General features: G+C 39.7%; 1 protein-coding gene across 1 annotated transcript in view; it reads right to left on the bottom strand.

The window, feature by feature from the left end:
• The window catches only part of LOC139953143 (kielin/chordin-like protein), a 39,492-nt gene extending 27,782 nt beyond the window's left edge, over positions 1 to 11,710 (bottom strand). Inside the window, exons 1-7 of the mRNA XM_071952563.1 lie at positions 11,610 to 11,710; positions 9,250 to 9,359; positions 5,380 to 5,401; positions 4,510 to 4,695; positions 3,019 to 3,219; positions 2,436 to 2,636; positions 1,710 to 1,931 (exon numbers count right to left, since the gene is read on the bottom strand). Of these exons, the coding sequence (XP_071808664.1) occupies positions 1,710 to 1,931; positions 2,436 to 2,636; positions 3,019 to 3,219; positions 4,510 to 4,695; positions 5,380 to 5,401; positions 9,250 to 9,318 (901 nt within the window). The 5' untranslated portion in view covers positions 9,319 to 9,359; positions 11,610 to 11,710. The remainder of the gene's footprint in view (positions 1 to 1,709; positions 1,932 to 2,435; positions 2,637 to 3,018; positions 3,220 to 4,509; positions 4,696 to 5,379; positions 5,402 to 9,249; positions 9,360 to 11,609) is intronic.
• Between the last annotated feature and the right edge of the window lie 3,681 nt (positions 11,711 to 15,391).

Below are 15,391 nucleotides of genomic sequence, written 5' to 3'. Positions count from 1 at the left end.
ATTTGGGTACTTTTTCAAAATGTCCATAGATTTACATTTAACTTACAGGGTTTGAAGATAATGATAGTGGAAAGCTTCCCTTCAAATATTACTTACTGAGGTGCTGTAGTTTTTGAGAAATGAGTGAAACAATGTCATGAAAATACGTTTGTACATGCTTAAAACAATTTTCATCTCACGAGACGAAAATTATTTTCATGACATGGTTTTGCACATTTCCCGAAAAACTACAGCACCTCAGCTCGTAATATTTTCAGGGAAGCTTTCTACTATCATTATCTTCGAACTGTGTAAATTTAGTGTAAATCTGTTGACATTGTGTTTTTTGTCCTACAAAAAGTACATACACCGTTTTAACACAAATTCCTGGGCTATGTCTGCCAGTACACTGACTATTGCTCCCCTGTTGACCATTACATCATCCAACTTATTCTAGGCAATGATGTTAACAATCTTAGGTTAATTCTGTGTTCCCCCACCACCAAAATCCTTTATAACATTGGCCCAACTTTCACTCTGGACCTCGACTGCTCCTTCAACTTTCCCTTATACATTGTACCAGAGACTCGCCTCTCAAACCTAAGAGCTACAATCCCTGCCAAAATGCTTGGGCCAACCATTCCTAGCGTTATATAAAACCATTTCCTGTCCACTTCCCATTGACAATAAATAATTTCTCCTCTGCCCCCCATTCCCCACTCACTGTGGACTGTAACGCAGAAGAAGACCTGTATTAGAACCAACATTGAAAGGCGGCAGGGGGCCCATCCCACTGCTCAATGTTTACTGTAACGCAGAAGAAGATCACTAATTGAAACCAACATTGAAAGGGGGCAGAGAACCCATCCCACTGCTTAATGTTTACTGTAACGCAGAAACAGACCGCCAATTGGAACCAACATTGAAAGGGGGCAGGGGGCCCATCCCACTGCTTAATGTCGACTGTAACGCAGAAGAAGATCGGCAATTGGAACCAACATTGAAAGGGGGCAGAGGACCCATCCCACTGCTCAATGTTTACTGTAACGCAGAAGAAGACCGCCAATTGGAACCAACATTGAAAGGGGGCAGGGGGCCCATCCCACTGCTTAATGTCGACTGTAACGCAGAAGACCGCCAATTGGAACCAACATTGAAAAGGGGCAGAGGACCCATCCCACTGCTCAACGTTTACTGTAACGCAGAAAAAGACCGCCAATTGGAACCAACATTGAAAGGGGGCAGATGACCCATCCCACTGCTTAATGTTTACTGTAACGCAGAAGAAGACCGCCAATTGGAACCAACATTGAAAGTGGGCAGGGGGCCCATCCCACTGCTTAATGTTTACTGTAACACAGAAGAAGATCGGCAATTGGAACCAAGTAAGAATGATCGTGTATCGTCAAGTGAGCGTGCGTAACGATTTACGCTGGTCAAATTTTGACATCCCATTTATCAAGTAACTAGGCTTATCTCAAATTATTGAAGTGGTACATTATTATTGTCCAGCTTATATAAGGAATGCCAATCTTATACAAGGGAATAACAAAATAACCCGATAAACAAAATTATGAAGGAAAAAAGAAGAAGAAAAAAAGGGAAATAATAAATCGTCCTTATAAATAAAAAAACGGATTTCCGCTGTAAAGCTGAGACCTCACAGGCCTGTAAAGTCTCTACATTACAGTAGGTTTTGTGTTGATTAAAATAAGTCTAGAGCTACTCACCTTCATCATGACAGTCATACGATGGGCAGCAATCGTCTTGAGTTCCTGGCTTGATGGTACAATCTCGACCTTCTAGAGGAGCAGTACAATTTGGTGATACGCAAAATACCTCACTCTTGAGACACCTGCAAAACTCACATTTATCCACCTTCCAAGTAGCCCTATCCATGCGTGTGGTTCCTAAGTTGTCAACACAAGGCAAGCCCTCTTCACGGTTTACAGCTATCACAAGAAAAACAAATTTTGACACGTGAAATGTGTGAAGCAATGCACACTCAGCAACCCTCCAAAATCATAAGACAAATGTCTCATTAATATTATTTCAGCGAGTTTAGCTTTTTGGATAATCACTTGTGGTCGCAATTAAGCATCGAGGCCCAATTTCGTGGCATATGGCTAGACAATTCTGCGTTTCGCAAAATCCCATGGTAAGAAAAAAAAATAGAATTGGGGGCTAGGCTATTATAAAAACTACCCAGTGTACCTGCATACTGGTTCCGACACCATAGAATTGGGGCTAGTCTACTATAAAAACTATCCAGTGTACCTGCATACTGGTTCCGACACCCTAGAATTGGGGCTAGTCTATTATAAAAACTATCCAGTGTTCCTACATATTGAATCCGACACCATAGAATTGGGGCTAGTCTACTATAAAAACTATCCAGTGTAGCTACTGACACCATAGAATTTGGGGTAGTCTATTATAAAAACCAGTGTTCCTACCTATTGGTTCCGGTTCTGGTTCCACTTCCGGTTCAGGGGTTCCACAGTCCACCTCCTGTTGATTCACATAAAACTTGTACGAACATCCTCCACATATAAATGGTCTGCAGACAGCATCTGGGTGGTCTGGGCAAGCAGGCGCCTCCAAATCATCGCATGGGTTGCCCGTACACTTCCAGGCTTGGTCATTATTTGGGCAAGCTGAACAAAATTAACAGAAGAGAGAATGTTTTACGCCACTCAAATAAAAACAAGGAACAAAATGTGTGTTTGTTCAACAGAAAGTGTTTTACGTCACTCAAATAAAACATGAAACAAATTTGTGTTTGTTCAACACAAATGCCTCGCACGCTATTCTGTTTCTTGACCTTTGGCCTAAGAATTTGTTTTTTTAAGGCTTTTTGGGGATTCCAAGACCAATGCACTCACAAACTTTGGAAATAGTATGTCAATTTTTTCTTGATATTTTTTTTTTTGTGGACAACAATTTTTGTTGCCATATAGGGAGTCCAAAAACAATAGGCTTCTAGGGAACCAAAGATCAATCGGAGATAAAGAATAGCTTAGTGGAGGCTTAACTTACCGCAAAATCCTCTGTTCCAGAGATAGTGTTTAGAGTCCTCTACCCGATTCCCACATCGATCTGTGCACCAGCAGACACTTCCAAGACATTGGGTGTGGTCATAGAATCCATTCTCATGACACTTGGGTTTGAACTTACCAAACAGAACACCTCTTGCTTTGCTTTCACCTAAAGCTGAATGGCAAGGTGGATCTACTTGCTCTGTGGTGACAAATAATTATACAAAATCACTTGGGGCAAAATAGCTTTAAAGGCAGTGGACACTATTGGTAATTACTCAAAATAGTTGTTAGCATAAAACCTTACTTGGCAATGGAGAGCTGTTGATAGTATACAAATATTGACAGCTTCGAGTGCTATGGTTACAACTGCGACTCCCGAGGTGATCCCGGAGCGTTCCATTTTCCAGAGGCGCAGCCGAGGGAAAATGGAACGGTCTGGGGATCAACGAGGGAGTCGTAGTTTTAACCATAGCACTAGTTAAAGCAGTCAATATTTGTTCTTTAACACCCCAACAGACTATTTATCATCTTCGTACACATAACATTTGTACGCGCATTCCAGAAACACAGACGCACAACTGATTGGGTTCGAAGTGGGTAAAAAGACGTCTGGGTACTGCACGTCGTATGATAGTCGTTGGACTATCACACGGCAAACGATGCACTATTACACGGCCGCCATCTAGTAAAACTAAGACATATCATGAGATGCGCTCTAAACCAATGAAAAGGCAGAATATTTGAGCAAGGTGTTATAATATAAAACATGGTGAAAAACGGCACCCTCTGAATTAGAATTAGATTTTGAGGTCCCAAAATCAAGCATTTGAAAGCATTGCAAACAATTTTATGTGACAAAGGTGTTTTTTCTTTCATTATCATCATGCACTTCGAAGACAAATTTAGTCAACATTTTCACATGTTTGTTCTTTAAGTGCAGATGTTGAGATACACCAAGCTGAGGCTCCTACTTGTCTGACCATTCAATGTCATCCACTGTGGTTTTTATAAAGGGAATAAAAGACTAGGCAACAAGGTCTTAATTGGCCAATAAAAAGCGTAATAATGTTGGCGATCTTTTAAAAATTTCTTTAAAAATTTTGTTAATTCCTGTCGTCACTTTCTCAGATGCCAAAATTGCATTGAATATTAATTGTTGTCCATACGCTTATTCACTGAGTACCAGCAGCTGTTGATTAAATTGCACGTAACTAAGCGCCTGTGTAAGATTGCACACCATAAAGACAGGTTTAAACACTTCCACTGTGTTGACATCGCACATTTAAAATAGCCATGTGATCTCCTCTCGACCAATCAGAATGGACAAACTGTCCCAGGTGTTTATATGATTGTAAGATATTGCCTATGCTCCGGTTTCTCAGAAAAATCTTAAAAAATAAGACCACCTTTTGAAATGAAATTTTCACAGCTTAGTTTTAATGTATACAGGCACACGGTTCCATAAAACCAAAAAACCTTTCGTACATACCACAAACTAGGTCAGGTCCGCCTTTAGTTTCGATAAGAACATCCCCACATTGTGAGACACACCAGCACATAGTACTGTCCCCATTGCATTGCTTTGGGAGATAGTGACCAAACTCATCGCACTCTGGAAGCAAATCATTGGGTCCTGCAGATTCTCTCTCAGCCTGGCATGGTACGGTGGGCCCACCTTGTACAAAGGAAAAACAGAAGATGTCTAAATCTTTCATTTGGTTAAATTTGATTTGAAAAAATAACACAACAATCTTTTCTTTTTCTCAAGGCATTTTTTTCTGTAAACAGCAATGGTCAATGGTTCTTGCCCATGTAAGGAAGGGCGTCTACCAAGCACACTCTGTTGGGTGGGGTCATTGGGGCCACACGATGGATCCCCCAAAAATCAGCTAGAGATAGTTAACCTGATGAAACCGCACCCCTGCACCGCTTATGGACGAGTAGTCCCTCGGCTTTACGTCCTGTCTTATGGACCCTATCGAGTATCCAAGCAGAAGTAGAAGATTTGAAAATGTTCAGTAGAGTCCCGTACATGTATCATGAATGGCCATTGCCATACATTTTCAGTGGTGGGGTGTGCCTGCCAGACCCAAATTGTAAATATCCGCACTAAGTAAATATAATTATCTAGACATTGTTTTTAAGGGGTCGGGTACATCCCAAAATGCTAAAACTGAGACGAAAATTATTGGTTTTACTCATTTCTCAAAAACTACGCACCTCAGCGAGTAAAACTTCAAGGTAAGCTTTCTACTATCAAAATCTTCAAACTGTGTAAGATAAATGTAACTCTTGCTCTGTGGACATTGTGTTTTGTGTTAAGAAAAAGTACATCAAGAACAGTTGAAAGCAGACTTACCATTCTCAACTGGTTCAGGAATCTGTGAGAGAAATTAAACACTATTACAATTACATACAGTTTAAGATTTACCTACTTAATGAGGTTCATTCCATTATAATCTCCACAAACCTCATAGAGTGACATGTACAAAATCCAATTCAAAACTGTTTTCCCTGTAAGTCAGGAAGCATGTTTTAGTGTTTTTGTCTGTGCTGTTTGAATCAAGGCCATTTTTAAAGACACTGGACACTATTGGTAATTGTCAAAGACCAGTCTTCTCACTTGGTGTATCTCAACATATGCACACACAAAAAAAACTGTGAAAATTTGAACTCAATTGGTCGTTGCAGTTGCGAGATAATAATGGAAGAAAAACACCCTTGTCACACGGAGTTGTGTGCTTTCAGATGCTTGATTTCGGGACCTCAAAATCTAAGTCTTAGGTCTCAAAATCAAATTTGTGGTAAATTACTTCTCTCTCAACAACTACACAAACCTCATAGTTCTAGTACTTAGTAAGTAGGAGTAGACTTTACCACACATTGCCCGCCTCGTTGATATCTCCAATAACAATCATTCAATCATGCACGGTCACCATTAATTCCGAGTGATTGTCTTTTTTTAAATGATTGTCGTTCCTGTCACAACAGTTAACCTATGCTTGTAATGAGTACCCTTGATTGATGGAATGTCATGATGAATTTGAGGCAATCGTTCATGCTCTGACCAAGGCAGAAGGAAAATCGTACTCACTCAACCAACTCAGTCACGAGTCACCATGGCTGGCCATATTTGTACTTGTAGAGCAATACTCCATTGTATTAGACATGTTAAAACTAGTTGTTGCGATAATCCTAACCCTGCATCCTCCCATCAGTTGAAGAGAAAAATCGTAACATCTGAACTACTTCAGTCAACCAGCTGTATATTTATTATTTGTATGGCCAACCGAATGCAATGGCCCTCAACTTGAGACTATATTTATTTAGAATTAGCTGTTGAAATAAAAGTAATTTTAAATGAAACATCAATAAATGGGCACCGAAATTAAAAAATAAACATTGTTGTGTACTAAATTGTAATGTAGGGGATATTGACAACAGACCCAACGAGAACTTTCTGCGTACAAAACATTCGCATCTTAGACTGTTCTTCAAGAGTGTGTATACCAGAGAGCCAGAAGGAGAACCACCTACACTGCAACTATAACATGCAAGCAGATACCGACGCAGATCTTAGTACTCTGGAGGATGTTATCAAGAAACTTGACAATCTCATTCTAAAGCCAGACAAGTCACCTGGAATGGAGGGAATTCACCCGTATGTCTTGAAAGAGTGTTCCAGAGAGATGGCAGTTCTACTGCACTGCATCTACAAAAAGTCACTTGAGGAATTGTCCCAGAAGACTGGAAACAAGCGAAAGTTGTCCCAATCTACAAGAAAGGATCGAAGATTAAAGCATGCAATCACAGACCCATTAGTCTAACCAGCGTGCCCTGCAAGGCGAGGAATCACTTATCAGAGACAATGTTCCTAGTCACGTCACAGACAAGGACCTACTATCAACAGAACAACATGGCTTTATCCCAAGAAGATCCTGCATGTCATTGTCCAACCTTCTAGTCACCCTGGAGGATATTACAATGAACCTGGACAATGGGTCTGGAGTGGATGTCATCTATTTGGACTACTCCTAGGCTTTTGACACTGTGCCCCACAAGCGCCTCATTTCCAAACTGAAAGCCTATGGCCTTGAAGGAAGGATAATCAAATGGATCCAGGAATTCCTGAGTAACAGGAAGCAACAACTTACAAGTAGGAGTAAGAGGCAAGCTATCCAACTGGGCAGACGTATTGAGTGGCGTACCACAAGGGTCTGTGCTAGGTCCAATACTATTCGTTCTCTATACCAACGACCAGCCGGATATTGTTACATCGACATCCTAATTATTTGCTGATGACACAAAACTCTACAATAAAGTCTTGAAGGAAAGTAATAGAGGAAACATGCTACAGCAAGATCTGCATACCCTGGAGAAGTGGTCCGATACCTGGTTGCTGAGGTTCAATGCGTCAAAGTGTAAGTGTATGCACATGGGCAAGGATAACCCACTCAGAAGCTACATCTTAAACGGGGTTGAAATCCAAGCAAAGTGAAGAGAAGGATCTTGGTGTGTACCTTACATGAGACTGTAAACCCACCCTACAGTGTACAAAAGCTGCCAGTATAGCAATGCAGAGCCTTAGGATCTTCAGAAGGACCTTCAAGTACATTGATAGGGAAAGTTTTGCTATCCTGTACAAAGCCTACATTAGACCACACCTTGAGTATTGCGTTCAAGCATGGTGCCCATACCTAAAGAAAGATATAAAGTGTCTGGAGAAAGTGCAGAGAAGAGCCACCAAGCTAGTTCCTAGTCTGAGAGAGAAGACATACGAGGAAAGACTGAGGGAACTTGACCTCTGTCCCCTGGAAGTAAGAAGATTGCGAGGGGACCTCATAGGAACCTTCAAGATTCTTACGGGGCTCGTGGATATAGATGCCAGCAGTCTATTAACACTCTCTCAAACTAGCAACGCAAGAGGCCATGACATGAAGCTCTTCAAAAAAAAGGCTAAACAAAGGGCTCAATCTCAGAAAACACTTCTTCACACAATGAGTTGTAGATAATAAACTCCCAGCCAAAGTGGTCAAAGCCATGACAACCAATCAGTTCAAAAACAGCTTCGACAAATACCTGAATGAAAATGCATATGGGATGTTAAAAGGCATAAAAATAAGCCTACAATATTAAAATCCCATCAAACCTTTGTATACTATAAAAGTAAGTGTAAGTCATAAGTGTACTGTGTTGAGCTGTTAATGGCTCCGCTTTTAACATCAGTCTCATCACTGTCCCGAGACCGATGATAAAAGCAGAGCCATTAACTTAAGTTAACACTTTATATAACAGCTCAACAACTTAACAAGGTGGGCTAACTCTACTAACTGATACCTTACATTAAAATAAAACGTTATCGCAACTAACTCTAACTCATATCATGGATTGGTGGTGTGGATGGATAACTTTCCGTATGGCGCCACCACTTTTTTACAAAAAGGGATATCTCATTGAAGTAAATTAGATACTAACTATATTATTTCATATCGAATGAAAAAGTGGTGGCGCCGTACAGAAACTTTTCCCAGTGCTTTAAAAAATTCAAATACGAATGTATTCTAAAAAAGTACGTGCGTCTATCTCCACGACCATACTCATCCCAACAACAAACAGTAAACACAATTTCCTTCATCGGCCCAGGCCGAGAAGAAAGACATGTTCATCTATACTTACTTCCTTACCTTGCTTTGTTGATACAAATGATAGAATTTTCATTAAGAAAACAACCGATTTTAGATTGTAAGAAGTGGTTTTTACCTGCTGTAGTTTACGGACGGGACGATACGGCGCCGCAGTGTGTGAGAGGATCGAGGGCACAGTTGATCTGTTTACAGAGCATCAGTGACACTCTCAAGACGATAATATTTGTTTCAGCAGCGCGCGCACGTGCTTGTCAAAGAGCGCCACCAATCGGTGTACAAAAACTATTTTCAGCTTTACGGGCGTCGACTTTTGCAGTCGGTTTGTCAAAAAATATTGTTCTCTACAAACAAGCGAGAACACTAATATTAATTGTTTAAGCAAGTTCGCCTACATTAAGGCTTAAAGCCACTCTTTGTACGGGGCTACACATAGTAAACATTGAAGAAAATAACTCGGAGAAGCTTTTATTAAATAAAAGTGAGGTTTGTATTTTGTGTGCGCTTGGGGATGGGGTGTCGTTTGGTTGTTGCTCTTTTTTTAGGGGGGTGGTAAGGTGTCGAGCGTGGGTTGAAGTTCTTCTTACCTGCTGTAGTTTACGAATAATCGATCCACACGTTACCCCTGCAAGCATCAACAAACACAACAGCTTCATTGTGCTGGAAGAGCCCGGACTCAAGTTGAAGCAATATGGCGCTGTAAAACAAAAGCGAAATAACCTGATAGTTCAAAACGTCCTTTGCTTTGCTGCTGGGCCTGTTTTATTCACGTCGCAAGCAGTTCACATCATCTTGAACCCGAAAGACAACGTTAACTTTTTTTTTATTAAATTCAAATAGGTTTGCCTATTAATCCCCCTAAAAAGTGTTCTTGATTGCCTTTATTTTTGAAACTATTTTAATAAAATTATGCAAGATTTTTTTTTTTTCAGTTCAGAAATTGATGAGGCAGCTTATGCATTGTATTAGTTTGGCATTTTTGTATTAGTTTTTCCCCAAAATGTTTTTCTCTCACGGCCTATTGTTGTTTTTGTCGATAACCAGGCTCAAATTTGCCCTTTTACCCCCAAACACGTCAGAGGGGTCGCTAGGGTTGCCAGCTGCCGTTATTTTTTATGCGATAACCACACGACACGATGACACAATAGTGGCATGGTGCCCAAGGCTGAAAGTGTACCCTTAGGGTAACATTTACCGATTGTTCTTATAATTGTGGATTACCACAACTGAAGGAGGGAAACAGACACCCGAAGTATCGGTTACGCTCAAAGATCGAGTATCAAGAATGTTGAGGATCAAAAACACCCTGGTCACAAGTTGTGTGCTTCTGATACATTTCGTGACCTCAAATTCTAAATCCGAGGCCTCGAAACCAATTTCGTTGAAAATAACTTCTTTCTCGATAACTTTACATCACTTCAAAGGAGACATTTCTCACAGTGTTTTATACTATATCAACCTCTCCCCGTGCTAATAAAACAAATTCAGTAACTACCAATACAGTCACTCTTTCACTCAAAGTCACCCTATAACAATGGAGGAAAAACGGACTTGCTTCATGCATTGCTATTATTTGGTTCATAATATAATTTATTTCAAACCATCTTCACAATTACTCTGTTTGAAACTATTATGGCAGCCAAACTGCTGGCCTTGAATGCAAACGCTGGGTTCGAATCCCACCAAAGCGTAGTGGTGGATTGTCTGCCATGATTGACTACAGCAGCACAAAGTGTGCTGATGCTCTGCTAATCAATATTTTTATCCTGTATGCTACTATTAAAAGCGACTTTCAGTCAAATAGTGAGCGGCAATAATTAACCAAAAGTCGTTTATAGTTCATTCAAGAGCGTCACGTCAGGATGAGTGCATACAAAAACAAGTTTTGAAAAACTCTCAAAATAAACCCCAGGACTGGACTTAATTCCTTGGACGTCCCCGGGAGTTCCTGGAACCACCGTTCCATGTCTTTCTGACTCTTGAGACCAAGGAGGAAGGATATCCATGGTGTTCCAATGGAGGTAGGAACAACTTGGCAGAACCTTTAGGAGCATGCAGGCCTGCCAGGTCTCTGCGTCGCACCCACGGAGGGAGGCTTTCCAGAGGTGTAACCTACAGCCGGGACCTCGGGACCCCGGCCTACGAGGGATCTGTTTCTAAACAGCGGGTATTTTACAGTCATAAAACAATAATCTCGACTCCCAGCACCTGTTTTTACGTGCAACACTCTAAAGATTTGTGTAGGTGTGACTCTAAGTTTTAGCTGCCCCAACTGCAAAAGAAATGGTTTCCTAAAGTGGCCCTCATCAGGCTGTGCCTCCCCGCCCCCTCTCCCGCCCCATAAGTCGATTCGGTAAATCAATGAAGGACTTCTATTTATTTGCCCACTGTTTTGACGCCCCCCCCTCACCCCCCCCCCCCCCCATTGATAGTTTTGTTTACAAAATTGAACAAGAAAAGTTCTTGATCTGTCGCACACGAATCCTGTTTCAAATTTAGAAATTACAAATAATATTAACGGTACAAAATCTTGCCTTAAAGGGAAGGTACACGTTTGGTAATTGTCAAAGATCAGTCTTGCTCACTTGATGTATCTCAACACATGTATAAAATAACAAACTTAAAGAGGTCATCGAAGTTACGAGAAAACGATGAGAGAAAAAATACCCTTGTTGGACAATGTTTTGTGTTTTCAGATAGGAATTAAAAGACTTCTGGCTAGAAGTCTTTTATTATTGACTTGAGAAATTACCTCTTTCTAAAAATTTATGCTACTTCAGAGGGAGCCGTTTCTCACAATGTTTTATACTATCAACAGCTCTCCAATGCTCAAGACCAAATCAGTTTTTAAGTTAATATTTGTTTTGAGTATAAAAATACCAAACGTGTACCTTCCCATTAATAAACGTCACGACTTATTACAACTAATAACAAAATGTAAACCTACCTTTCTGAATAATGTTGCGTCTTTTGTAACCGGCTACAACAACTGCAATTCCGGCGGTTACTTTTCCAAAACAATATTCTGGTCCACTAAACCAAGGTTCGCTGGTGGACCTTTTTATATTAATCATTATTGTTTATAGTCTAGTTTCAGGACTAGTCAATTTTGTTGGAGGGGTGTCGTAGAAAGGACGGTATGATAAAACTTTTTTCCAAAAGGCAGATTTTTCTGCAAGCCTACTGTACTTATTTTTGTGATTACCAATTACACAGAAATATACCTTCTCAAATGTTTCTATTTATTTCCTTTTCAATTCTTTGTTGCAAAGGTAGTACTGGCTCAACCTCTTTAAGAATGGAACAGTCTCATATTATACTTCGGACTATGAAGACAACTTATTGTGTGAAAAAAAGTTACACGATGTCGTCAATCCTCCATAGTGTTCGATCTGATGAACTTTAATCTGACTCCAGATAAAAGCATTTTTTTACAAACATCAAAGGTGGGCCTACTCGTCAGATAGATTGGATGTTTACCTTGGTCATGTAATTGAGCTGCACTTAGTAAATAAATATGCAAATCATTAAATAAAAATAATAAAAAGTAAAACAATACTGCAGATAAAAACAGTGTTGAGAATACTAACGCGCCGACGTCAGTATTTTGTACAGCTGAAAGCGTGACGTTTATTAGTTTATAGAACGTATTGCGCTTTAAGCATTCAGAGTATACAATCCACAATTATTCATAGCAGAAGCTTTTTGGAGCCAGATTTTCTTTCTGTTTTCAACCTGGTTGCACAGCAGAGCCAATCCAACTACTACACATGCATTGTGTAAAATAGCGGCAAGATTGAGATATTGAAATCATAGCTCAATAAAACTTATGTTGATATTTTTATTATTTGTTTGAATTGATGCAACTCTAATCATCGGTTTATCTATCAATTATTGACTAAAAATCACGAGTTGTTTAGTTACCTCCAATACATTTCAAGGCGAATGGTTTTTTGTTGTTGTTGTTGTTGTTGTTGTTGTTGTTGTTGTTGTTGTTGTTGTTGTTGTTGTTGTTGTTGTTGTTGTTGTTGTTGCTCTCTAGTCTAGCACCACAAGGCAAAATTGACATTACTCATGTAGTTATCAGTTGTTATCTAGTCAATGTCACAGAGCAGTCCAACCTCGACCCCGGCAGTTTTGATAATTTACCTGTAATAATATCAGAAAACTTGTTATCTGGTCCGAGAAACAACCGTGACCTCAAGATCAAGGACAGTTCTCGCTAAATTTTAATAGATTTTCCGGAGACGGCCTGTAAACAAAATGGTATTCATTTTGGTAAAAAAGAGAGCATGGTATGATTTTGCTCTATTTGTAATTGCCGGGTCAAAGCAACCACAATGTAATGTGTGGGCCTCCTAATACCAAGATTGATGCCTTGTTGAACGAATACTCTTCTCTAACTATTTTAAAGTCTGGCTCGTTTGGGGCCAATGACACAGCCCTACTTGGTACCCTGACCTCCCATGGAGGACATCAACAAGTCATCCATGTCCACCTGGCAGGAAACACTTGGGTCCCTTTGGTTGCCCTATTTATGTGCATTAACCCAATTTACCTGATGACGTCATCACAAAATGCACGCGCCATTTTGGGAGTTTGATTCCTAGCGCATATCCACGCACAAAGGGTGCCAGACTAGGCTGTACATAGGGTTGTGGGTGCACCCCCTAAACCCACGGGCACACAGTGTAAAAAGGCTAATAATTATTATTTAAAAAAACACGAAAAAAACAAAACAGGAAGCCTCACAGCTGTTTACAGTATTATTAAAAAAAGGAAAATTATTCGTTGACTCTTGATTTTAAATCCAGCCTCTGCTCAAATTGTATAATGGAAGGTCCTTAGGCCCGTCGAGTTATTCCCCTCCAAACACCCCTGCACCCCCCAGTACCCCCCAGTGTAATTTTTCCAAACGTCCAAGCACAAATCTTGAACAATATCCCTACACCTCTCAGTAAAAAGGACAAATTTTCTAGGGCCTGGGTCATCCAAAATGCATGAAGATTGCAGTCAACAACAGTTGCCCAGGTGTCACCGTCGGGAAGTTCAACACCAAAACCCTTTTTGTGGGGGTTCTCAGATCGTCTAATACAGAACATTTTGAGGGCATAGCTCCGTTTCCTCATTATTTTCGTGGGGTGCACCATACAGTGTGCTACATTTTGGACCAAAAATGGCGTCCACAGACAGATCGACCACACTAATCGGGTACCTCTACGTCACAACAGCTCTCCAAAAAGGGGGGGGGGGGGGGGGAGCAGGGGAGCCGGCAGAATCACTTTATCAAATCAAAAGGTATTATCACAGTGCCATCAAGGGAGTTCAGGAGAATTGTTTCGCTCTCAATTTTGGAAAGTTTTAATGACCCTTGTTTTAGTTACACCTATTTTAATGTTTTGCTGATCCTCCCTTTTTCTGTTTTTTGTTTTGTTTTCTATTTACATTTTAGAAGTTCGTTATACTTAAAGTAACCTGGAAGTGGTATTTTTTCAAAATAAAGCTTTTGTCACTAATATATGTGTTTTGATGAGTTGAATGTGAATAAACAGTTAACTAAGGTTTTAAAAAATCAGTTCTTATGTTATTTACAAATTTAAGAGTAGACCCCGACCCGAGAGGGCGCTGTTCGTGACGTCAATCGAGGCAGACTTTGCCTGTAACGTGTAGAGTAAACACAATTGCAAAGTACATGTACGGACCAAGTCGTGAGTTTGTACGTTTCAAAAAAATAAAGTTTTTTTTTTTTTCCGGCAGTGCCGACCAGGTGTATTGCTGCTGAATGCAGAAAAACACTTTTTGAAATGTACCAACTCAAGACTTGGACGTACATGTACTTTGCACGTGTGTTTACTATACGCATTGCAGGCAAAGTCTGCCTCGATTGACGTCACAAAAGGGGTAGGCGGAGTCAGCCCCCCAAACAACTTTATATATTTTTTAAACATATAAATCGTGACAAACAATTACTAAAAAAATTGTTTTATTGTTCGTAAGCATATACTCTTATGTTTGAAAGAAAAAAAATTATATTTCCAGGTGACTTTAAAACGCGGGCATACAAGCTGTTTTACTACACAATGCTGTGTGTTACCCATACAAAGGAAAAATGATATTTATTACTTCAATCAAGCTAGCATTTATTTTATTTTATGAATATTAATCATCCTTCCATGTTATTATTAAAATCATATTCTACATTTACATATTTTTTACAAAATAGGAACATGAGCAATAACATGCATAATCTTACTTTACCAAAATACAGTTTAACTTTAGTGACACTTAAATATAGCTACAAATTCTTCAAATCATCGCTTTTGATTAGTTGTTTTAAAGGTTGTTACATTCTATGAATATAAACATTTTGCACTTTTTAAAAAACACTTGAATTGTATCTTGGTTTGAAACTATCCTTTAAAGGCAGTGGACACTATGGGTAATTACTCAAAATAATTATCATCATAAAACCTTTCTTGGTTACGAGTAATGGGGAGAGGTTGATATAACATTGTGAGAAACAGCTCCCTCTGAAGTGACGTAGTTTTCGAGAGAGAAGTAATTTTCCACGAATTGATTTCGAGACCTCAAGTTTAGAACTTGAGGTCTCGAAATCAAGCATCAGAAAGCACAAAACTTCGTGTGACAAGGGTGTTTTTTCTTTAATTATTATCTCGCAACTTCTATGACCGATTGAGCTCAAATTTTACATGTTTGTTATTTTATGCA

This window comes from Asterias amurensis, chromosome 21 (genome assembly GCF_032118995.1).
Source record: "Asterias amurensis chromosome 21, ASM3211899v1".
NCBI classification, from domain to species: Eukaryota; Metazoa; Echinodermata; class Asteroidea; order Forcipulatida; family Asteriidae; genus Asterias; species Asterias amurensis.
This window is presented reverse-complemented; position numbering and strand designations above follow the sequence as displayed.